Source organism: Parasteatoda tepidariorum, chromosome 7 (assembly GCF_043381705.1).
Source record: "Parasteatoda tepidariorum isolate YZ-2023 chromosome 7, CAS_Ptep_4.0, whole genome shotgun sequence".
In the NCBI taxonomy this organism is placed as follows: domain Eukaryota; kingdom Metazoa; phylum Arthropoda; class Arachnida; order Araneae; family Theridiidae; genus Parasteatoda; species Parasteatoda tepidariorum.
The window spans coordinates 75505517-75532009 of NC_092210.1; the positions used below are offsets into that span (position 1 = coordinate 75505517).

Consider the following 26493-nt stretch of genomic DNA (forward strand, 5'->3'; position numbering starts at 1 on the left):
AAAAAAAAAAAAAAAAAAAAAAAAAAAAAAAAAAAAAAAAAAAAAAAAAAAAAAAAAACCCATGTGAAATCCAGTAGCAATAACTGCTGAAAAAAGTTGGTGGCACAGTGACGTTAAAAAGAAATAATTCAATGTGCAATTTGAATTTTGCATTCGTAAAAAAATTGCTTAAAAAAACAACAGGATTTTCAAAAACACAAGCAAATATTTGTAGCAATAACTGTAAAGAAAAATGTTGAAAACACTGCATTAATATACAAGGATATTGGTGCAAATAAAGCTTGTCAATAAGTTATTACTTAAATACAAAGCTTAAAATTGAGTTCTAATATCTGAATTTTTTTTAGAAAAAAATAATGAGAATACTTATTGTAATAACTGAACAACAAAAGACATAGGAATTTTAAAATATTAAAAATTTGCAGCATTTCTTTATCATTAGGTGTTGGAGAAAAGCAATCTTTTGAAAACAAATCTGCAGAAGGGACTTTTTATTTCTTTATTGCAAGATTCAAAGGAAGGTCTTTCATTTTATTTCCAAAATAAAAACTATTCTTGCAAGACCTCTTAACATTCTGCGACAATGTGTCGCCCAATTTCACCATAGGGATGACTACATTTGTAAAAACAGAATATTGTGAAACAGTTTCCATAAAACAAGTAAATTTTTATAATTTCAATACACTAAAAAATACAATTGAAAAAGAAAATTAGTATAATTTTCTTTATATAATCCAGCTATATACAAATTTTTTTTGTGGCCTTAAATTGAAATTTCTAATATTTGCGGCAGTTTATTAAAAATCATATTCACCAGAAACTTTAGTAATTAATTAAGAATGCTCGTAATTAATAAAGATTATTTAAAACTAATTGGGTGAGCTTTCCTAAAATAAATGCAGTTATTTACAATATTAAAAAGAAGCCACATACCTATTAAAAACAATAATGATATAGTATACTAAGTAGTAGTATAATACGTTGTAGCATAATATGCTTGACATCATTATTGTATATACATCCATGTTTTAAGTGATTTACAAATTAAACATTAATGTTTTTAAAAAAAGATATTTTGTGCTGGAAATTCATGTTGCACTTAAATCATACATATAACAGTTTTATTTTTTACACTATATTGAATAATTTAATTAATGTGGGTTATAATAAATTCTTGATTATGTGGTGTTCAGTAATCTGAATTTATTGACCAGCTAAATACTTTTCCATTTCTTTTACATCAACTTGAGTATAAATGACAGCTGAATTATGGAAGAGACTTAAAAAAATATTACTTCATTTATGAAAAATCACAGCATGTTCTAGGTAGTTCTTTAATATTTAAACAGTTTGAAAAATAACTTCTCAAAATGAAAAGGCATATTGAAATAAGTTAAAATCAACTATTTTTAAAAAAAATAATAAAATAAGAGCCAATTAATGCATGGTTTGGTGAATAAATAAAGTTTTTAAAGGAAGGTTGATAAAATATAGCATAAGACTAGAATAATAATAATTCTAGCCCATCTATAAAAACATGAAAGACAATTGCTTTTCTATTGCAATCATGTTTACATTGAAAGTTTTTGACCACACCAAAAAGTAATAATAGAAAATTCTTGGTAGTTAGCAAATCAAAAACTCATTTCATTTTCACACAAAATTTCGGAATATGTTTATGGGGTTATTTTAATGAGTAATAAGCATGCAAAGTTGGCAAGTTTTTCCACAAACATCAGCTTTTTTTAAGATTTAAACCATGGATGAAATAATCACATCTATCATTTTTCAAATGGCTTTTATGCATTGGTGAAAATTGTAGATACAGATATGAGATAGCAATGTGAAATAAAGAAATTAACAAGAAAGGGTATACAAATACGAAATTTTATCTTTAATTTAAAAAAGAAAATGCTATAAAAACCGTAAGTGTCTTACCTATCTAAAGGATTATAGGCACCCGTAGCAGATCCTGGATTAATATAAAATTTGTTTTCATGTTCATATGCTTCAAATTTATGAGTATGACCAGATATAAGAATATCCACATCCAGTTGTCGTTGAACCAGGGCCAGACTATCTGGATCACCCCAAGGTACAACTTGATGGCCATGGCACAAACCAATGCGGAACTGTCCAACAGTAACAACTTTTTGCTCGGGATAATTCATATTCTGTAAAGAGAATTATTTTTTTAAGTCTATCATTAACTCTTATTTTTTAATTTTTATACTAAATTTTTACTGCAACTTTAAGACTAAATTTTTTAGAACAATCATCCTCCATCACAAATCATGTATAAAATTGGGAAAGAACAATCGATGAGTAAAAATAACAAGAAGTGAAGAAGTATGGAAGAAGAAAGAAATAGAATCAGTTTAAATTAAAATATATTTTACTTCAATCAGAGTTTATTCCACAGTGTAAAAAGCTACCCAGAAAAAATAGGTTTCTTTCAACTCGATTGGAAAAGAAAATTTTTTTTCTTCTCCAAATCGAATAATACAACTTTTTAAACAGTATATATTTGCAATCTATTTTTATTATTTCTAATTTAGTAGCTATTTAATACATCATTTTTAAATGAGTATAAGCTAAAATTAAAAATGAAGAATTTTAAAGAAAATAAATGTAAAGAGTTTTTTGCAGAATCATACATACTTACTTACATTATAATTTTAAATTAGTTCTTGTCGATTAATAGAGTTATTTTATTATGCTACATATCAAAAGAATCACAAACAAATATATTCATACTAAAAAAAAAAAAAAAAATGAAACTTTAAAGTTAAGAAAAGTAAAGTTATACTTTTTTAAAATGAATTATTTTTAATAGTAAGTCAGAATTAAACCTATAAAAAAATAATTCCATCAATTTGTAATTATTAACTATGAATTAAATATTTTTAAAACAGATATGAAACAGAAAATAGAACACATATGCAGTTAAACCAAAAATAATATAAGTACACAAATCTATTTAGGAAAGTAGAGATAACATAAATTCCAGTCCATCAGTTTCATTATAATAAGTTACATAGATTTTAAAATTCTGTCCAATATATAAAAATAATTTTTTTCCCTAAATAGTAAATGTGAACAACTTTTAAATTTCTTGTATTAAATGTATAAATATCATTACACTTTATTTGTTAAATTTTAGCTACTCTTGTGATACTAATTGTTAAATTGATAGCATTCATTAATCTATTTTCACTTTTTTCCATTGTTCAAGAAAAAATACAAACCCAGATATCAATGTTCTTCTTGTATTTGGTATAAATGTTTAAAATTAGAGATAACTTTCAATAATATATATATTAAATAACTGAAATTATTATATAGTTAATTCTGTATGGCCCAGAGTGCACCAACTTTTAATCAATTTATCTCTATAATTTACAACTAATCAGGTTAATGTATGAGGCATTAATAGAAAAAAACCTTGTTCTTTACAACTTTACATACCCACAGATTTAATTTTACGATAATTATGTAAAAGAAAATGTTTAAATTAACTTAATTTCCCCATCCCTCCCCCCTAAAAAACAATGTTAAATAGTTTTTTTTTAAAATAAAAATCCTTTTATTTTTTTTACAATGGTAAAGAGGCCCCTCTTGGTTGCTGAGGTACATAAAGCCTATTCCTTTAACTACTTCTGTCTAAAATATCACAGCTTCAAATTGGAAACAGTGTATACAAACATAAGGAATCAGAAAATGCCCTAAAAACCGTACTACTGTAATCTTTGAAATCTATACTTTCAATTGTTGGTAATAAATTATCTATAGTAATTCAAATATGTGGGCAATGATTAATTTATGACCAACTGTCAATTCACAGGTACAGTACAGCACCGCAGTAAACTAGTTGATAATCCTTTACTTGGAAATATTTTATTTATAAATCTAATCTGAGATATTTATATTTTAATGTTTCAATTGTCTGATTGCTTCTTCTATGAAAAAAAATAAGTTCATAAAAATCAATACACGAGTCATTTAAAAAAGCTTTGTGTGCCTGTATCTGACTCATAGGTTTGCCACCACTAGTATGTATTGTTGAATTGGAAAAAAAAAATTATGAACTTTGGTTAGAGTTTAAAATAAGGTGCTTTTTGGATTGGACACACAGTGTTTTCATCTCAGAAAAAAATGGGTGGGAATTTCTCACCCTTTCTCAAAAACAGGGTGAGATTTCAAAAATTAAAAAAAAAAAAAAAAACACAAAGAGACTTGGAAAAAAATCATTTCTTTAATTACATAATGCATTTTCAACATCTTCTAATTTTTAAAGCATTGAATATTTTTGCTGCATCATCATGTGGAAAATGTTCTACATCTACTTTTTCATAAGCTATTCTCATTAGGTTGTTCAAATGCGTATTTGTTTTGAACCCACATTTGTTTCATTTTCATTTGCTCATTTCGGAGTAGAAGATATTGGTTTTACAAGGAATTTGTCCATCTTACATTAACGAGCAAAAAATTTGAACGTCTTACACGAAGAAACGTTACCTACGGGAAACACGTGGTTGCAGAGAAAGAGGTTCCGTGGTTCGGAAGGATGGTGTTCTGTTGTTCTTAAAGGTTCTGACCAATACTGGTAAATAGGGAAGCTAGATAATGGGGCAGTTGTTGAAAATAATAAAAGATCCAGGAAGAAAAGTGAAACAGATTTTATTCTAAATGGCGATAATGAGAATTTTTTTCAAAATGTGAGAAATTCGCGAATTTCTCATGGTAATCATTTTTTAATGCGAGAATATAAAAAAATATGCGAGATTCTTGCGCTGTAGTGAAAACACTGGCACAGTAACTTTAAGCTTTCAATATTGATAAAGTCTTCCATTTTTCTGTTATTTTTCTTATTCTAAGACATTTTCATTTTTTTTTTTTACAAATACATAAATAAAATAAAAATCTGCCAAAACAAACAGTAAGCTGTGATTGTAAACTTTTACAGAAACTTGATAGATTGAAAATTTTCTATTGGTTTCCCCCTTTAAATTAAATTGTAAGATTTTCTTATTGGTAATTACATCAAGTTTTTTGACCACAGCTGAGCAGTAGCAAGGCAGAAACTAGAGAGGGAAAAAACATCACAGAGGGTTTCTAGGGATATTTCTGCATCAATACTTGCTTGTGCCAACTACCCTTGGGAAAGTAACAAAGGGTTTTATACTTGCAATTTTTAAAAAAATATATACATACTTGTTTGCTAGGCTGGCTACGGATTAAACCCTTCATGTTAGTTCCTAACTGTGCTTTCCTTTTATTTCCTCACCACTTCACAGTTGTCATTGAAATGTGGCTAAACTATCATTAATGCTTAATTGTGATAATTGGTATTATATTATCTACTGTGGAGAATAGTGGTATAAAAAAAGTACTGTCATACTTCAGAGTCTCCCAAAATGGCTAATATAGTTTGTCTACCTTAAGAACTCCCCCCTCCCTCCACAAAGCTGCTATGGAAACAAGAATAGCACATTTCAGGGATGGTAGCTTCTCTTCACTCTAGGGCTACCACAATAGACCGAAGAAAAAGATTCCTTTCCTCTCGCTGACCCGAGCCAAAACCCGTCCTAAACAATCTCACACCCATACTTGAAATAGTTATACCTCGTTACTATAGTCACTGCCACAGGTTCAGGCGAATGGCATGGGGAGTTTTTACTTTAGACAAACTATACTTTACTTCTTAAAAATTTTATTCCAATTACAAGAGCTAGGCAGTTACTCTTGGTATAAGCAAGAACTGATGAGAACATATAACCAATTCATATTGAAAAAAAAGGATCTGAATAGGGATACTAAGTCTGACACAAAAATAAAATGGTAAAACAAGAAATAATCCATATAATGTCTCAGGTCTCGAAACCCATGTTTGCTTGACAGAGATCAATTCGTGATCATGACATTTCCGCATCGTGATCTGTCACGCCAAGGTGCCCTTAAGATTTTAGACCTGCAAATTTAAAAATAAAAAACATGTTGGACGATTGCCTGGGAGATGATACGGAAACCTCCCCAACTTTCTGAATGCTTTTGGGAAGACTTCTGTATCATAATGTATTTCAGAATAATCGCTATGTCTTATCAAATTCCGGGCAGCGGCCAGCGAGAACTTAAGATGATCACTTAAAAAGCCAAATTCGAACAGTATAACTCGCAGCCACTAACGGGCAAACTTATACACGTTTTATTTTTTTTAGTAGATTGCAACTTTAAAATCTATTTGGCACCATAGAGATTGCTGTTGGCAAGACAGATCACCGAACATAAATATCCCCGACGTTTTCAAACACGTGACATTTTAATTAAAATACCTCATCGAAATCTCCTCGGACGACATGAACATCACTTGCTAAGGTTTTCAGGTAATCATAAGACTCTTTGGTACAAAGGTTGCCGGTGCAGAGGATGTGTTGTATTCTTCCGGGGATCAAAAGTTTCTTAAATTTGACAGGTAAACTATGGCACCGATGAGGAATATGCAAATCTCCGAGAACAAGAACCAACTAAAAAAGTAAACATAAATGTGAGCAATAAGTAAACACAAAAAATATCCTTATAATGAAAAGAAAGTATAATTATATAAAAATATGGTTCACGGATTACAAAAAAAATTGTTTTGTTACAACACTTCTAAGAAAATTAAATAAATTTTTAATTATTCTTAAAAAAATACCATTTTTTATCTAATTAAAATCCCACCCCTCCTGTCAACAGAAAGAAAAACTTATTTGGAATTGCAAGTTGAAGTTGTTGTGGACATGAAACACAGCAGACGTATATCTTTTTAAATAATAAGGAAATGTAATGCATCTTTCCAGTGGCAACAGAAACAAAGGGTTGCCAATTTCGATCGTTATGGCGACTTTTTCTATTTGTGAAAGCGTCCTCTCGCTAGTTTTCTCTCGCTATGTCCTCTCGCTATGTTTGTTATGCCTTTTATCCATTTTCGGCTAAAAGCGTGTAAATGCACTATTTCAATAAAAATTTTTTTTTACTAACATTATTTATTTATCACTAATTTTACTGGGATGATTATCATAACTACGGCAAGGCCAAGTGCCGCCAATTTTTTGGCGACCTATTTNTGAAACGGGTAGTGAGAAAATCCGCTTTTTGAAAATGCATAATTATTCCCTTTGGGATTATTCATGTATTATTATGATAGTTAAAAATTTCAAATTCTGTAAATGAAATAAAAATAAAGCAAACGTTCTAAAAAAAAAAACAAGTGTCCAAATGGGTAATCCGCCCAAATTCCTCCACTGAAAAATTACTCGGAGGAAGTTCTTTTCGAAGAAGATAACAAAAATAGCTTTACAAAAAGAGATCCTGTCAAGGGAAATTATAACACAAATTAAGTATATTATTAATTAGATATATTTTCAATTAGTTTTATTATTAATAAGTTAGATTATTTATTAATTAAATTTTTAAAAAAAATTAAGAATTGAAAAATACACGAGAATGATCCTTTTAGAATAATAAAAATATCCGTAGTAGAAACATTTTATTTAATAGAGCAGCAATGAATGATGTTGGTATTCTATGAATCTCAAAATAAGGTAAGCCTACAAATTTTGTTGTTACCATTAATAAAAAGGTCTAACGTTTCCTCTTACGTGTTCCTAATATCTGTGAGTTTGGGACGAGGCTCGAGCCCCAGCTGCAATAATTTTTATAAAAAAAACAAGCTAAAATAATAGCATTGGGAAGATTAAATTTCATTTGGATTTTTTTAAAACTAAAACACTGTTTGAAGTTTGATTTTTCCTTAGAAAGAAAATCTTTAAAGAAATTTAAAAAATAATTAATATAAGCGCATTTCAAATCTGGCATTCACCAGAAAACCGGAAGTGACGGCATATGTGTCTACGGATGTGTTATTCCAAAACTTGAGTCGTGAACTTGGCCGTGACTTTGTATGTTTTCCCCTCTAGGCATGTTCTTTTACCCTCACCATGTCTATTGCTACTTCCTTTAATAATCATTGAGTAATATAGAACTATTTATTTCGAACATTTTTTGAGGGAACAGAAGATACCGCTATCCGATTTCTTGGCTATTGACTCTGTTCACCGGAATACCATTCTCCTTTCAAAAATCACAGTATTTGTTTTGACTTTTTTGTTGTGACGTGTGCTATAGAGCTATAAAGGACTACTATACGTTTATTTATTGTGACAGTTCATAAGGTGAGTGACTTTTCTTTAATGTATTTTCACTACATCGAAAAATATTGCGCTTAAATTATTGCTCTACATGATGTAACGATACGAATGTCATGACTTAAGTGAATCATAACAATCAATAAATAATTTTTAATGGATCAAAATACCTGGGGCCGATAATGGGGACTTCTGGTTAAACGAGTAAGAAAATAATTAGAGTCTTCTCTTGCAAGAGAATCTGAATCCATTTATTTATTAAATCACACTAAATGTAAGCTGTATTAATTAATTAATCTATTTTTATGATTGTATTTAATGCTTTTGAAACAAATTTGTTCAATTTTAGACCTAAGTCTAACTGAAAATTTTATCAGGATATCTATTTTTTTTTTTTTTTACTTCATACTCTATGAAAGTTTTAAAATTGTGTAACTGATCTACTCTGAATTGCATTTATTATTTAATTTATTTGATTAGCTTGAAATTTATGAGGTTTATAAAATGTAAGTAAAAATTATTAGATTTAAAGGTTTGAATCATAGCATTATTACATATCTTTGCCTTATGTGTAAACAAGAAAGGTGTAGTTGTCTAGCAATTATTTTTTTGAAAAAGACATCTTATTCATCTTTACTTTCAATTTTTTATAAATATTTGAACTGTTTATTCTTATAAGTACTGAACTAGCAAGAACTTTATTTAAAATAGTAAAATTGCGAAAAGGAAGCTAGTATTTTCATATATTTGTGATTATCCAATTGTTTTTGGTTTAGCTATTATTTTGATTTTGAACATTTACTTCGAAAATTTTTTTCAAGTCAGAATTATAACTTTTGATTTTTTTGTTGTTTTTGTATGCACGTATCAGCCGGTCTCTACATAGACCAAGTAAATGCTGAAAGTTTAGAAACTAATTTATGTTTTAATTGTTACAAAAGCATTAGAATTAGTGCTTAAACTCGAAGCCTTTCATGTAGTTTACCTAAATGACTGAGTAAGCATGCCTCTCTTGGGTAATGCTCGTATTTCTCAGTTTGAAAACCGCTGCAATTGCACATTATTTTTTTTTATAAGTCTGCTTTTACAGATTGACATGTGTGATTTTTATTAAATTGTTTTAATTTTCATATTGTTAATTAATTGTTATTCTCATTTGAAATAAAAAAATCTTTTATTTATTTCTTTTTAAAATTAATTTTTCATAAAAACTTATTGTCATATAATAAAAGTTTTAACGATAAAGAAAAAATGAAAGTTAAATTTTTTTTTCATTTGGCAATCCTTAAATACGAATTTTTCATGTCAACCAAATTCTATGATATTTATTATTCTTGAATTTGGTGTATTAATATTGTTATATACATAAGTAGGTATCTATATTTTATGTTAGCAGAACCAGGGGTCTGTTCAGGTCAAATTTGCTACCGTTTAGCGGTACCTTCACAAATTAACTTTAGGAAAAACGATAGTTGCACAAAATACTTTTTCTTAAAATTTTATTTTTGTATCCCTTAAGAAAAGATAAATCCATATTTTTATGTTAATTTTTTAATATAATTTTTAATTTTTCACAAATTACGTCTAAATTTTCACAAAATAGGTACCTCTCAGAAAAACCTAGACAGACCCCTGAGAACTATATGAAGTCATTCTTTCATCCCTTCAGTAGGTCGAGAAAATGAGCAATGTAAGGTTAATGTAATGTAAGGTAAGGTAAGAGTTAATGTAAGGTAGGCAAAGTGGAAATTTTGACAATTAGAAAATTTTCATGATACCATTAGCTTCTTGTGTTTGATTTTCTTTAAAATTATTTAGTTTTACAAGGTCTATTAATTTTTGCATCTGTGGCCACTTATCAAGTTAACATTCAAAAACTGTGATCATTATCTAGTTTTTCATCTTTGTCACTAAATTTTTATTAAAATTCAGTTTGAAGCTATCAAACATAGAATAATAAAGCTGTAATATAAGTTTGATATCCTGGAAAGTTAACAACACTTCCGAGGACAGTCATGACATTAATTGTTTTATAAAGCTACATACAGTATTGCGAGATTAATATGTATAGGTGACATTTTAAGTCATCATTCTCCTGAATATTTTCGGATGCAAATCTATTGTAAGGTTTATAGATTTTTATATTTTTAGAAAATTTATGGTATTCACTTACGCAAAATATCCTCTTTAACTTCATTGAAGTCTTTTTATAGGAAATTATGGTCAAACTATAGTCCTAAAAACATGGGTGGCTGACGTACTTCAAATAATAGGTTTTTAAGAATATTTACAGATTTATTTGCCCCTTTTTCTACTTCCCATTTATTCATCTAGTTGACGCTTACTCATTTATTTGCTCTCTGTATCAGGTATATTTCACTTAAAGGGTTGAAGTGTTCAAAGCGATTTTAGAAGCGTGGCTGGCCCTTTGACAGTGGTAAATGCATCCTCCTTCCGCTTTTTGTAAAGATGCAATCCCCCCTTTTTTTAAGGGAAAAAAAAATTATTTTTTAATTTTAAGAAAAGAGATTGCAGTGCAGATTACCGTAACTACTGCAAATTATTTTTAGGCTAAGTTGAATTTGTATAAGATATTTTTCTTATATTAACTTGAGTATTTTGAGTTCCATTTTGAAGGGCACTTATCTAGCTTGATATATTTTGCAAGATTAGTGCTCTTTAAAACTGAAGGTGCCTTTGTTTTTTAAAAAAGTACCATGACCTTTTTTATTTTCAGGGAGATCTCTGTATTTGTAAGAGCAATATGTTGCAAAAAAGGAGTTATGTTTCTTTCATGTGATTCCTTCTTTATGTGGAAAATTATTTGAATGCATAACTAAATATTTGCCTTTTAATAATTTTTCTAATATTTCAAAGCCAGAAGCTTTAAATTTTAAAATCTGGTAGGTAACTAGGTTTTACAGAACATATTTCAGTGAATAAAATGTAAAAAAGAAAAGTGATTGAAAGATATTAGTTACGTTATAAATAAGGGAAATAGCGTTTTCCATAGGGCTAACACGAATAGAGTATAGTATTCTGCCTAAAGAGGACTCTTGAAATAAAGTTGTATGTATACTTATTTTCATACAAATTTGAAATATAATACAGTTAAACTGTATATAATTAAAAAAATATCATTTTTCGTTTTAAACATTTAATATAGCTGGCTAAAATCTCATTAAATGGGATTTAGTTGATACTCCGCGCGTTTTTTAAAATTGAATTTTATCTATGTTCTTTTGGTTACATAAACATAAATAAAAATTCTAGAATTCTTTTATTATAATCAAAAATATGCTCTATTTTAGTTGACAGTTCTACTACTTCAATAAATGAAATGAGCGTTGTAGGCAAGCTATTTATAGTTTGGAAGTTTAAAGAAGATTTAAAGAAAAACTTGCTTAAAATTCCAAAAAGAAAAATCTAAGCTGCATAAGCGAGGCAAACATGGATTTAAATTAAAATTTGTTTTTTTTTGTCTTTATTTTATCTATCATATTCAATGTAAGTGTGAAAGCGTTTGATCTACTGTGGTCGAATTTGAGCAAAAGATTGGCAACGTTGAATAGGAAATATGTGTACCTCTATCCTGGTAAAAAAGACATTCTGCGTCATTGAATAAAATAAAGAAGGAAAAAAAATCCTTCAACAGCTGCAGAGAAAACGCCTGTTACTGTCCGAAATACTTTTTCCAGGTGTTTTGGGGTCATCTTGTTCTCTGTGACACAAATTATAAATTTCATGTTGATGAGTCAGAAACAAGGTCACTATCACCTGCCATCGGTATTTTTCTAAAATTATGGGATGATCGATTCGGTAATTTTTTTTATTATTCTTAAATTTAAATTTGTATCCTGTCTTATGAAATATGTGAAAATAAATGAATAAAACGATTTTTTTTGGTGTTCATTTCGGAATAAGTATTTTAAAATATAATAAGAATATAAATTAGGCGAGACATGGTATTTAGCGAATATTTTGGACGAACACTATGCGAATGTTGTAATCCAATTATATTTTTACATAGACGATTGCCTTTTGTAAAGGCATACAATCAGAATAATAATCTTTAAGTAACATGAGCATAAAATATTGTATAACATATAGGAATTTGGGTTAAAGAAGTTAAAGAAGATATAATAGCTTAAAAAAAAAAAAAAACGCGAAATTTCTGATCTACAAATTTGTTACGATTTGTATTATTTCTTTCTCCAGTATAGATTCGTTAAATACGATAAATGATAATTTTTTTTGAAGCTGATGTTTTTAAAATTCACCAAAATGTCACTTCTCTTCTTACACAAAACACTTCAATTACTAGGATTATTCTGTAGTACAGATTTTAGTCCTTCAAAATTTTTTTCTTTTCTTCAGTTAGGTGAAAAACTAATAACTTTTGATCTAATGTTAGGATTTTTATTTATGAAGCTAAAATGCTTCGACATTATATGATGCTAAGTTTCGATTTTATGAAACAAAACAGTGTTGGTGGATAAATCATGGTTTTTGATTAAAATCGGATTTTTCGATGAATATTTTATTTCTTTTTATATTTATCAATTGGAACTGTAATTAAATGTATTTATGGCGCTTAATATTATTTAAAAGCCATATTATAATTAAAGCGCTTAATATTTCTGACTCTGACTGTTTAAATTATTTTATAATCATGTAACTTTTATCTCCATTTAGTCTTTTTAATTTATTTTATATTATTATTATATCTAATAATAATTTTTTAGTATTATCCTATTTAATTATTTCTCCGACAAACAAACAAAAACTTCGATTTGAATGAAGTGAGTTGGAAAAAAAAAATCACAACCATAAGTATTAATTATACTTAATAAAAATATTTTTGACTTAAAACAGTGAATTCTTAAAAAAAAAAAAATAAATAAATAAAATCAAGTGATTTAAATCAATATTTTTTAAATTATCTAGCAATTTAAATGGATTTTAATAATGGTTTAAATCAAGTGATTATATCAGAAAATAAATATACGTTTCCTTAGTATGTTTATTGCAAGATGTCGAGGCTATACAGCAGTGTTTCCCAAACTTATTACTTTTACGTACCCTTTCTAAATTTTTCGTAACGCAGTGTACCACTAATAATAAAAAAAAAATGAATGTGTTTTTTACTATAAAAAAATTGCACAAAAGTTGAAAATCACAACTGGCTGTTGACACCACTGTTAACTGTTAACTCGGCGAAAAATAGCCAGTCGAAAAATACGTAATCGTAAATTTTTATGGCTAGCTTTGATTTTAAATAAAATTTTGAGAAATTTTCGTTTGTTGTAAGATATTTCGTATAAGAACCCGTACCCCCGCTAAACTGTTCCCGTACCACTGGGGGTACGCGTACCACACTTAGGGAAACACTGCTATACAGTAAAAAATATTAACTGACCGATTTTATATTTATGTTCTTAATTTGACCTTGCATGAAAATAAAAATGATATAACATTTTTGTAAACTACTTTTCTAAATATAGACTAAAAGAGGAGAAAGTAATTATATTTTTATTACGCTTAACGCATTGTTTCATATAGGCGGGGGATGGGAAATTTCTGATGGTGATAAATAGTTCAGAAGATTTTACCTGGAAAAAATGCCTGGAGTTTTTTTTTGTACTTTTAATGTCTTTTAGGGTGCTGAACATGAATCTGCTTTTTGCGATCACATTTTTTCCCGGGAAATATTTTTTTTTTCCTCTCTGCGGAAAAAAACCAGGAAGAATCCTGTTTTTTGCATATTTTTTTTTTTTTTTTGTTGGGGTTTAAGATAAGAAAATTTCTGATGGTATGTTTGAAAACAAAAGAAAATCAACCTTTTTATTCTTCATCTACAATACCAGGGGTCTGTCCAGGTCGAATTTACTACCGTTTAGCGTACCTTCACAAATTCAATTTTTAGGTAAAACGGTAGTTTCACAAATTCAACTTTAGGAAAAACGGTAGTTTCACAAAATGCTTTTTCTTAAAATTTTACTTTTGTATCCCTTAAGAAACAATAAATCTATATTTTTACCATGTTTTTCTATTGATTTTTTAATATAATTTTTATTTTTTCACAAATTATGTCTAAATTTTCACAAAATAGGTACCTTTCAGAAAAACCTAGACAGACCCCTGAATACGTCTGTGGTGTTATAAATCAATGAATTGTGAGAACCCGAATAATGAATGACATTGGAATCAGGGACCACGCTGCGCATTCGCCATCTCGCCAAATGCAAGAAAATCGTATATTCGGCGAAAAAAATTGTGTTTTATCGAAAGTATTGGCGAATGGTTTTTTCTAGTGCAAAGAAAACTGTATTATCATCTCGAGCCTGAGAAGGAAAGATCAAAAGGAAAACGTCGCTATTACGCGAACTATATTAAGTCCAGATAATGTATACATAAAGCAACAAGAGAAATTATGTAAGCATGATACGAACTACCGTTAAATACAGATTACCATGTTCGTCGCCGGATCACGCGATATCGCACGACGTTAATCTTTCCTGCAGTTTGTGTCAATAAAACAAAGTGTAGAAAGATGCATATTATCATCCAACTATTTTTGCAGTAAATTTTTTTATTTCGTGACAATAACTTATACAATAACGTGACATTAACCCCTTAACGATCAGTTAATTTTCAAGAAAACGGTCATAAAAGTGCCTATTTTGCCAAATACACGTATTTGATTAGTGCTGACATCTAGTTTAAAATAAACTAACTATCTACAATTACCTTAAAAATATCCTGGTACTGCCATCTGGTGTGTAAAATGAGAAATAAAATGTTTTCTGGGTAGAAGAAATGAATTAGTTTTATTCTTATTGGCGCGTTACTACTGAACACTCCAGCCCGGAAATTTCACGGGAGCGAGAAATAAAGGGCGAAACCTCACCCCGTCATTTTCACGGGAGCGAGAAGGAAGGGGTTATCATAATGTAGATTTAGGTTCATTCTTATATTACTGCTATGGTCTAAAGTTAGGATTTTTGTCCGACGATTGTTGAAAATACGGATAAAAACGGGGGGTTATCGTTTGAGCTCAAATCTCAGATCAATTTGTTTTTATAAATAATATAGTTAAAATTTAATTTAAAAGTTAAAACTATAGTCGCCACTTAAAATATATTGGTCGCCAGTGGCGACCAGGTGACCTTATTTCACGAGTCCTGCTAATGAGTGTAAATTATAATAACGCGTCGCACTGTCAATAATAAGTCGCGATATTTTCCCAATTATCTAATTTTTAGATTGGTGTCAATATTTTTGTGCCCAAAATAAAATTTTGCAACATTCACGGTATATATCGTATTTAATAAATATCACATTGGATAACATTCACGATTTTGTCATATTTGATGCACCTATGAGTGAGTATCTCCAGCAGTTGGTGACCTGGTTAAATCAGAACCTAGCTAACTTGTCCTCATGGTACCACTATTCAATAAATACCGATTTTTTTAGAAATTGTTTTTTTTTTGTTGAATTTTTTATTAATAATGTTTATTTTTCTTTAAGAGATAATGATATAAAGTTTGCGAATTTGTGATAAAAAAAGACGTGAACATTTAATTATTTTTTTTAATGGTTGGTACTAAAATGTTTTAAATTTAGAGTTTAATAAATTTATAAGTCTTGAAATTAAAATGCCGTTTGGACTAAAAAGATTAAGCATATTTATGTTTAACATTAACACTGACGGTTACATAATATTTCTTCAATTTTCGATAACCTATGTTACCCTGCATATTTGTTTCTACTACGTTTTATTTTATTATTTTTGTTATTTCAATTAATAACATGTTAGTAAAAATAGTAAAATTAGATAGTTCCTACTAAGGGACTATCCACTAATTATAAACACGGGATTCATCGTTTCAAGCATTTTGAGAATTCAGACATTTTACGAAAAAGAAAGTCAAGAATTTTACATTATAAATTTTTTATGAATTTAGGGGTCATACGCTTATTTATTATTATCAGCAATGCAGTAACAAATCTTGTAAGGAGAAGCTTTGTAGGTTCGCATTTATAGATCAAACATAGCCTTTTATCCAATCAAAAGTTCAGTAATCTTGTTTTATAGAATTTTTTAATGCTGAGTTGAGGGATCATTCCCTAAATTATTTTTGTACTTAATTGTTAACCAGCGTTTCCCGTTTTGAATATATTGAAATCCTATTATTTGATTATGGTAAGGAAACAGTATTATTTGTATATGATTCGGTTGCAAATTTTAATGTTAAATAATTGATACCGATTGTTTTTTAAAAAAATTAATTTTTTATTATTAATCTTAAATTTTATATATATATTGCTATCAGATTATTATGAATTGTTCAATGCTCCATTAATAAAATATTTAAAACTGATACATCTTTCTATTCTAAAGAAAGTAATTCTGATATTAAAAACTTTTGCAATAAAACTTGTCTATATAATACTATAAATAGAGTAAATTATATTTTATAAGTTTGTTGTTTGCCCTTGTTTAAAGTAGTCCTGAAAATGGTCTGATTTGTTTTTTGAAAAATCTTCTATCGATTCTGATTAATATTATTTGAATTTTCGACCGCTATTTCTCGATTGTTCGATTGAGTGAAAAGAACTGATTACCTTTTTAATTGTTTTAGATTAAGACTTTTGTAATTTCAAAAATCATTCACTTATTGGTATGGATAAACTACTGTGATAAACACATATTTAAGCGCAATCGCTTTGAAAGAATGAATGCTAACTGATTTTTCTGGTATAAAATAATTTCGTCCAAAATTATTTATAAAAGGTTAGTTATTACTTGTTCACTTTCATTAGCTACACTAATGTCGTTGCGGAGCAACGTGAAAATTACTTGGACTGCTATCATTGTTAAGCAATCTCATTATGCTTTTGAATTTTTTAAACAATTGAAGTAATATGGTGAAATATCCAAAAATTTAGATAAACATTAGCCAAGTTTCGGATTTTTTTGAATAACCTATTGGGACCTTATTTATTTAAATCTATCGGGGAAAAGCCGTGGTGGCTCAGCATTCGTCTCCCAATGAGGTGAAACCGGATTCGAATCCCAGCAATGGCTCGTCGATTCGAATTCCACACCCGGCTCGCACCGACCACAGTGCTGACGAAAAATATCCTCAGTGGTAGACGGATCATGGGTTAAAGTTCCCTTGTCCTCAAACTAACTGTGAGTTCCATCAAAAAGTACTCCACGAAGGCAGAATATCTCCCAATACTTGATCCTGGAGTTCCTTTGTCTTCTGGATTGGGTTCAAAATGACAAGGCTACGGAGTTTATAGTCGTAAACTCAAAATTGGTTTGGCTGTTCTACGGTTAAATAAAATAAATTCTATCGGGAAAAAATCAATTAATAAAACTTGTCTGACTTCACTTCGTAACTTAAATTATAGTTTGTACCATGTAATTAAGATAATCACTCGAACTTAATAAGTCAGTTATTAGATAAAAAGTTATTCATGATTTCCTTTTTCTCCTGTACATTAACAATTTGAAGATGTGTAAGTTTGTAAAATTATAATTATTATAGCAATTATAGAAAACGTGAATGCACTGCTGAGATTTCCTATCTATTTATAGCGTTTATTTTAAACTCATACGAAATGTATTTATTTTATTTAGTAAATTTAGATTTGCTTTCCTGGAAATTGTCTATATTTGTAGCGTTTATGTTTGAAGGTAATTTCGTTGATTCTTACTTCACAGGATGTCCTCCATAATTAGGCAATTATTTTTAATTTCTTTTCTGAATTGTTTCGAAATTCACGATATAAAACTAAATTTGGCTTTTTAAATGAGGTTTTCGAAAAAAATTCGAGGTTATTCGAGATTTTCGAATTCCTATGGCAAATCCTATGTAATGTTCGAGTTCGTGAATTTTACAAAAAATCTGGAAAAGACAGGTTTATTGTAAATTTCTTTTCTGTGGTTCTTAGTAGATTCGAATCATTTTGATGATTGGTTTTGCCCAACTCTAGTTCCTAGCTTCTAAAGACTCTCTTCTACGCCTCTTATCTTCAGGAGAAATTGGTGAAAAATTATATAATAACTTTCTTTTCCTGTTTTTTTTTTTTTTTTTTTTTTTTTTTTTTTTTTTTTTTTTTTTTNTTTTTTTTTTTTAGATTGTTTGCATTTGTTTTTTAATCTTTTTTTTTATATCTTTTTCTATTTATTTCTTTATTTTTTTTCCATTTATTTATAATGGTTTACCTACTGATTCAAGCATATCAGTGGCGATGATTTATTTTATTTTTATATTACAACCGTCGTAAAACGGCCGATCCAATTTTGAGTTAACGATTACTGCAGTGTTCAACTCCGTAGCCTTGTAATTTTGAACCAAATCCAGAAGACAAGATAACTCCTGGATCAAGTATTGGGGAGAAGTTTGCCCTCGTGGAAGACTTTTTTCATGGTACTAACTCGCATTTGCGTTACATGCAGTGAAAAACCACGAAAACTTTTCACATTAGTCTGACGGCAAGGGGACTCTAACCCATGATCCGTCTACCACTGAGGATATTTTTCGTCAGCTCTATGGTCGGTGAGGGCCGAGTGCGGAATTAGTGACGACCAGCCATCGCCGGGATTCGAATCCGGTTTCACCTTATTGGGAGGCGAACGCTCTATCCCTTGAGCCACCACTACCCGGAGATGATCTACTGACTTTATTCAGAAATTTTCGGTGAAAATTAGACATATTTCTTTTAATCAAATATAAACATTTGTTTTACCGACTCCGTCTGGCACAATTTAAAAAATATTATAATGTCAGAAAAATCAAACGTTAAAAAAAGTATTGTTTTTATAATGACAGATTTTATTTATTTATTTTATTTTACTTTCGCAATAAAGCGAGGAATTTCTGTACTATTTTATTTCAGGGTTCATGCATTCCTTTTTATTTAAATATGACGATATACAAAATCACAGAAATAAGTGTCATTAAGTGATCTCTTTCAATCCTTTTATTTGCGAGTTTTTGTTTACACAATCTATTTTTCTGTTCTCAGGTCAAATGGTTTTTTGAGTTATGTCATGTAAATCAATCATTTTTTTTGATGATTTTTTGAGTTACATCATGTAAATCAATAGTTATTTTTTTAGTGATTTTTTGAGTTATATCATGTAAATTAATCGTTTTTTTTAATGTTTTTTTTTTTTATTTATATCATGTAAATCAATAGTTTTTCTTGTTGAAGAAATTAAACTATTAAAGCCATTATCTAAATCCTAGGTTTTAATTTTATATTTTGAATATATTATTTTATTTTTTACTTGATTTGAAATTCTGTAAAAAGTTTTTGTTTTGCAAATTTTAAGTTAATTGTTCCTTTTATAATCTGTGTTGGGCGTAAAGCAGGGTTGGGTTTTTGACGTCAAAAAGTGGTTTTTGACATGACAAGGGTATAATACTGGTTTAAACCGTCAAAAACCCGTCAAAAATGTCAAAAACTAAAGTTTGCCACAAAAATATATAAACTTCAAAACTACCAACAGTTGCCATGCATTATATTGAAATTTAATTATACTATAGGTAATCAGCAGGTTTTAAGATATTTTTTAATTAAAATTAAGGTAAAATAACAGATTTAAAATCTCAGAAATTTATATTCAAATGCATGTGCAGAAAAATTTTGCACAAAATATTTTTAAATATTTATATTTTTAAAAAAAAAATTTTTTTTTTTGATACTTAAGAAAATTAAAAGTTTATTACTATGCATTTTTGACATATAAGGAACATATAACTAATATTTATAAGGAACTTACAAGTTATGTTGTATAAATACAAACTTGATACAAGTGTATAAAAATTTTTTTTAATGTTATACCGAATATCTTTATTATCCAGTATGTTAATTTGAATTTAAAAGTAGTTATATTTGTGAATAATGATAAATATAATTCATATTGTTTATTATATTTATTTATAATTATTACACTTATCATTTTAAAACAATTTTTATCTCTTAATTTTTTTTTCTCCACTTGTATTAAGAATACAAATAATGCATATCTTGAAAGCAAGAAGTAATTATTCAACAGCTGAATATTTAGATATTCAACAAAACTATATAGTATTCAGCAAAATGAAATTCACAAGTATTTGGATAAACTAAATTTTCAGCATAGTAAATGAATAGGCTGAATATACTGTAAATCGACACTAACTACTCTGTGTATTTAACAGAAAGCACTTAAATTTGTATTGTCTTATGTTAAAAAGATTATTAAGAAGATTTAAAAGAATATTAAAAAGATTTTTCTTTAAAAGATGTCTAATGTACAAAACTGCTAATGTTTATCTTTAAAAATGTCTAATTTTTAGTATAATCTATACTATACACTAAATTTGGTTATAAATAAATTTCTTAATAATATCACTGCAGATTTTCAATAACACATGAAAATGAATACATAATATTACAAAAGATGTGAGTTTTCAAAAGTACAAGATTTTGGTTACTATTCAAAATATAAGTGTTTCTTCAAAATTTTAAATTTATTTTTTCTAGAACATATTTAGAAACACTATCCCTTATAAAAAATATATAAATTTTATGTATTAATTAAATTTCACATACGAATATAGGTTTTTGACATTTTTGACAGTGAGGTTTTTGACGTGACGGTTTAAACCATGGTTTAAACTGTCAAAAACTGTCACATGTCAAAAACCTGCCAACCCTGGCGTAAAGTAATAATTTAAAAAAAATTTTCATACTTAAACTGACTTTTTATTTTCATATTTGTATTTGAGTGAATAATTCTTTGTTGAAAATTTACACAAAAGTGCCGCGATGGCTCAGGGGATAGAGCGCTCGTCTTCCAATGAGGCGAATCGGGTTCGAATCCCTGTCGATACGAATTCCGCATCCGACTTGGTAGACTGATCATGGGTTAGAGTCCCCTTGCTATCTGGCTAACCATGAGAGGTTCTCTTGGTCTTCCTCGCCATGTAACGCAAATGTGAGTTAGTTCCACCAAAAAAGTCCTCCACGAAGGCAAATTTCTCCTAATACTCGATCCAGGAGTTCACTTGTCTTCTGGATTGGGTTCAAAATTACAAGGCTACGGAGTTGAACATTAGTAGTCGTAAACCCATAAAATTGGGTCGGCTGTTCCACGACGGCTGTAAAAAAAATAAAACAATTATATACAATACACTTTATTTGAAAAGATTATTTCTTTTAACCCAAATTTCAAATATGTACTCTCTATGGTATACTTGCGCTGAAATAAAATTTTTTCTTCTTTTCAGATTAAAAAATGAGCAAACAAAATGGACACCACAACTGGCCCAGGGACGTTGGAATAATCGACATTGAAATTTACTTTCCCTCCTACTATGTGGATCAAGAGGAATTGGAGGCTTTTGATAATGTCTCCAAGGGAAAGTACACCATTGGTTTGGGCCAAAACAAGATGGGCTTCTGTACGGACAGGGAAGATATCAATTCCATGTGTCTCACTGTGGTTGAGCAACTGATAAAGAAGAGAAATCTATGCTACAGCCAAATAGGGAGACTTGAAGTTGGTACAGAGACTATAATAGACAAGTCGAAGAGTGTCAAGACTGTGTTAATGGAACTTTTCAAAGAGAGTGGAAATCATGATGTTGAAGGCGTTGATTCGACTAATGCGTGCTATGGAGGAACTGCTGCTCTTTTCAATTCTGTAGCATGGGTGGAATCCAGTGCATGGGATGGTGAGTATTCAATAAGAATTAAAGGGCAAAATTTGTAATAATGACCAGTTGGAGTACTTTTAAAAGTGGCCATTTTTACAAAAATTGACAATTTTAAATGGTTACAAAAACTGTTGATATTAATAATGAAAGGCATTTCTCAAATTATGGTAAATATTGCAATGTTTGTTTCTGAAATGAAGAAAAATTTTAAGAAACAAGCGTTGGGAACAAGCTTGAAATGCCCTTCATATTAATAATGAAAGGCGTTTCTCAAATTATGGTAAATATTACAAGGTTAATTTCTAAAACGAAGAGAAATTTTAATAAACAAGCGGGAAGTTAGAAACAAGCATGAAATGCCTTTCATATTAATAATAAAAGGCATTTCTCAAATTATGGTAAATATTGCGAGGTTCATTTCTAAAATGAAGAAAAATGTTAAGAAACAAGCGTGAAGTTAGAAACACGCGTGAAATGCCTTTCATATTAATAATGAAAGCATACCTGCCAACTTTTACGCATTTGGCGTAAAATTTTATTTTTATATTTAAAGTGGTTGTAAATATATACTATTTTTTCTTTTATAAACTTAATTTTCAAATGATTTTGATTACCGCTATTCCTAAAAAAAACTAAGTCTATATAGTAATATGCGTTACTCTCATAGTTGTCAGCTTAAGCTCTTTCAAATACAACAAATTTCCTTGCGTAAAATTGAAATTTCATTCCCATTTTAATACCACTGGGGAAAATCATATGGGAAGGGATTGAAAGTTGGCAGGTATGTGAAAGGCATTTCTCAAATTATGGTAAATATTGCAAGGTTCATTTCTAAAATGAAGAAAATTTTTTAGATGGTAAAGTATTGTTAATAATTCCATATTTGTTTGAAAAAATAAACAATAAAATAGACGTGGGGTGCATTTTCCACAAAAAAAGGCAGTCATGTGGCAATTGGAAAATTTTTAATTACCATTTGTTATATCTAATTGGTTTATGACTTGAGTCCACTATTAATTTTGCCCTATACTAAGAATCATGTTCATGCTCTGATTTTTAGAATTAAAGCCATCATGTTTATGGTACTTTAGTGGCAGTACACATTGTTATTGATGTTCCTCAATATTTTTAGTTCTTTCTTCTGAAAATGAAAATGTAATTAAGTCAATATTCTGCCAGTGATATTGTACATATTTTTTTCTAATACAACAAAAAGTTTAGTTAATGAAATTGAAACTTTATTTTTTAAGCCTTGAACATTTAATGTTCGTTAAATTTTTGTTTAAATTTTTATAAATATTAGTTCAAATAAATTTCAATATAATTATTATATAGTTACTTAGGGCCCTATATAAATTATTGCCTGTATTATTTCAATTGTTCTAACTGTTATCAAATTCTAACTTTAAGATAATAAGCATTAAAACAAAAATAGTTTTTTCTTTTTTGAGAAATAATTTTTTGTGGAGCAAGGATGCCTTTCCCTTTTTAATTATTCTTACAAAGAGAAATTACTAATAAGACTTTTTTCTGATTTCATCTTGACACAGAATATAATAATTATATTAATTCCATCTTTAACTAAGAATAATTTTCCAAATTATACTTTTTTCTTTTTTGATTTACTTTGTTATTCTTCAACATGATTAATAACAGATTAATTTTTGCCAGATATTTTAAAAATATATAACTGCATAGTTATGTATTTTTGTCTATATTATAAATAGACTTGTCTGTTATAAATAAATGCATCTATTTTAATTTATTCTTCATTTTGGCATCAATAAGGTCTGGTAAATTTTTTCCATTTGTAATGGTTATTTCTTTTTGCAGTTTAAAGATAATTTCTTTGTAAATCGAAAATAAATTTCTGAATGTATATTACATGAATTTATATGAGTTTTTGTTTGTATTTTAACTTTTTTTTCACAGTTCAAGGGAAATTTCTTTGCCAAGCAGAAATTTATTTCTAAATGCATTTACAAACGTAACTTTCTGCTTGTATTAATAATTTCCTGTTACAGTGTAAGGTTCCTTTTTACAGTGTTTGCCTTGATGAAATTTTGTAACATTTTAAATTTTAGCATTAGAGGTGTCTTTAGTTGAAAAACTCTATCTTTTGATAATTTTTCAATAATTTTTTTTGTTTCAAGATTAAAAAATAAATTTTTGTATTGAAATTTTTACACCTTCATCTTAGAGGTATAAATACATGTTTGTTTGTTGAATGTGTAAATTAGTATTAAAAGCTGTTTTTTTTGCCATTTTAGGTCGCTATGCATTAATGGTAGCTGGTGATATAGCAGTATATGCAGAAGGAAATGCTAGACCTACAGGTGGAGCTGGTGCTATAGCTATTCTTATTGGCCCAAATGCACCTATAGTTTTGGAACGAGGTAATTTTTTTATTTGAATTTTTAATTTGTTTTTCTTGTTTTATAGTTCTAAATTAAAAATTAGTATTCGACAATTTTGATTTTTGCTACAATTTAATATTTGTAATTTCATACATTTAATTACGAGAACATGTAACTTTAATTTAGTATGAATCTGATATTTTTTTGTGTATTTTGATTTTTCGATAACTGTCTGCATGTGTTGCAAATGTGCATGCTTAGTTTTTGCTTAACTCATTGTGTATTTCCTGTATATTGAAAAAAATTTAAAGGTTATAAGAAAAAAGTAAGATTAAAAAATTAGTTTTAGTTAAAATAATTTAAAGAAAGTAGTGTAAGTGGCATTTCAATTGCATGTTTGTTAGTTTCACTCAATATCTATACATAATACAAGCGTTACTCCGAAATTTTAAAGAGATGGTCAAGGGATAAGTGTAAAACAATTAATGGTCAAATATGTAATGTATGATTCTTTTATGCTCAGATATACTAATTATTGCAATTTAATCCTATTTTTATAAATTGCTGCAATTTAAGTTTTAATAAGTGAGTTTTAAGAAGAAAAAATGATGTAAGTGTGAGAGCATATCTTTTTATTTTAAAGGGAGGATAATTTTTTTAATGTTTACAATTGGTCTATGTAAGATATGGATATAAAGGACTATTATTATTCATATCGCTTATGTTGGATTATAAATGTTAATATTATTAGTGTTTAACATTTTTATCCTTTAAATGCAAACCGAATATCCCAACTTCATTTATGAATTTTTTTTTCTACACATGTATGGTTGACTGTCTGAAGTATCCTTTTACTCACCTATTTATTCTTCAAATATCACTTACATTATAAGTTTCTTTTAACTGATTCTAGTATAGAGTAATTTTAAACGATAGAAATGGTCTTTGTTTTGCTTTGCTTTGGTTAGAGAAATGAGAAATATTAGTTTTTCCTGAATACATTATAATTAAATGCAGAATTGATTACCAACTGAGTGATAAATTATTGTATAGTCACACTTATTATGAGTACACTCTTTTCATAACTAAGATAAGTAGTTTAAAGGGCCGGGAGAGCCTGGTCGGTAGGGTGCTGGGCCGATGTCCGAGAGTTCGTGGGTTTGAACCCCGACGGCTGGTCTCCCCATGTAGTAAAGTGACTGATGCACGTTAAATCTGTTGAGTCGCAAAAGTCCTCCATGTCCCCATAACAAATTAATACCTCTGGGGGTACTGGATTGGAGATTGATCGTTCTCTGATTCACGTCAAAATTACGATCTGTGGTTGAATGGGTCCGCCCTATAAACAGGTGCGCCATATGGTGTGGCAGAAGTCGAATTCTTGGCCATAGAGGGCGCCACTGGAAAACAAGAAGAATCGCATCCCCTCTGCATAAACAGGCATATGTCAACAACAAAAGTAGTTTAAGGAATTCTCACTTATCATTATGCTTTGTTAGAAAATTTTTGCTCCTACACAGAAAAATAAAATTCCCAAGTGATATTTTAGGGACTTTTTTGAAAGACATGCGTACATTTTTGGTTTAAATTGTTGAAAAAATAAATTAGCCCCAATTATTAATTTCTATATTTAGTATTTGCTTGATTTATGTCTATTAATTAATGAGTATTATTTTACCAGGTTTGCGCTCTACTTACATGGAACATGTGTATGATTTCTATAAGCCTAATCTCATGAGTGAATATCCTACAGTTGATGGAAAGCTTTCTGTTCAAAGTTATGCCAAAGCACTCGATAAATGCTATGAGGGATTTTGCAGAAAGGCAGAGAAGCTCTCTAAAGCCAAAAGTAAGCAACAAATTTAGATGAAAATTTTTATTTTATTGAATTACCAAATAAAAAATCTGTTCTGGGTATTTCATGGGTACTTTTATTTGCTTTGAATTTCAATATAACTTTCTTTTAATACAAAATTAATTTTCTGTAGACTATTGATCAGATTCATGACACAGATATGCGTGCCTTACATAAAAAGTCTTGATATTTTGCAAAATATGTGAAGTTTTAAATATTTCGCTGTGTAATATAAGCAAAAAAAAAGTTTAAATATAACTCCTAAAAATAAATATAAAATGTATATGAGTGAGGAATCAAACAGTTCCGAATTTTTTCTATAGTTTTCAAATATATTAAAAGTTGGTTATAGCAAAAATTCGTAGTTG

General features: G+C 28.7%; 2 protein-coding genes across 2 annotated transcripts in view; one reads left to right on the forward strand and one right to left on the reverse strand.

Annotated features, from left to right (window-relative positions):
* LOC107441788 (vacuolar protein sorting 29) overlaps positions 1 to 6829 on the reverse strand; it is a 14415-nt gene extending 7586 nt beyond the window's left edge. Inside the window, exons 1-3 of the mRNA XM_021145898.3 lie at positions 6695 to 6829; positions 6333 to 6524; positions 1939 to 2174 (exon numbers count right to left, since the gene is read on the reverse strand). Of these exons, the coding sequence (XP_021001557.1) occupies positions 1939 to 2174; positions 6333 to 6524; positions 6695 to 6697 (431 nt within the window). The 5' untranslated portion in view covers positions 6698 to 6829. The remainder of the gene's footprint in view (positions 1 to 1938; positions 2175 to 6332; positions 6525 to 6694) is intronic.
* Positions 6830 to 7855: 1026 nt separating this feature from the next.
* LOC107441785 (hydroxymethylglutaryl-CoA synthase) overlaps positions 7856 to 26493 on the forward strand; it is a 32143-nt gene continuing 13505 nt past the window's right edge. The window contains exons 1-4 of the mRNA XM_043039330.2: positions 7856 to 8213; positions 21485 to 21931; positions 24184 to 24309; positions 25952 to 26119. Coding sequence (XP_042895264.1) covers positions 21493 to 21931; positions 24184 to 24309; positions 25952 to 26119 — 733 coding nt within the window. The 5' untranslated portion in view covers positions 7856 to 8213; positions 21485 to 21492. The remainder of the gene's footprint in view (positions 8214 to 21484; positions 21932 to 24183; positions 24310 to 25951; positions 26120 to 26493) is intronic.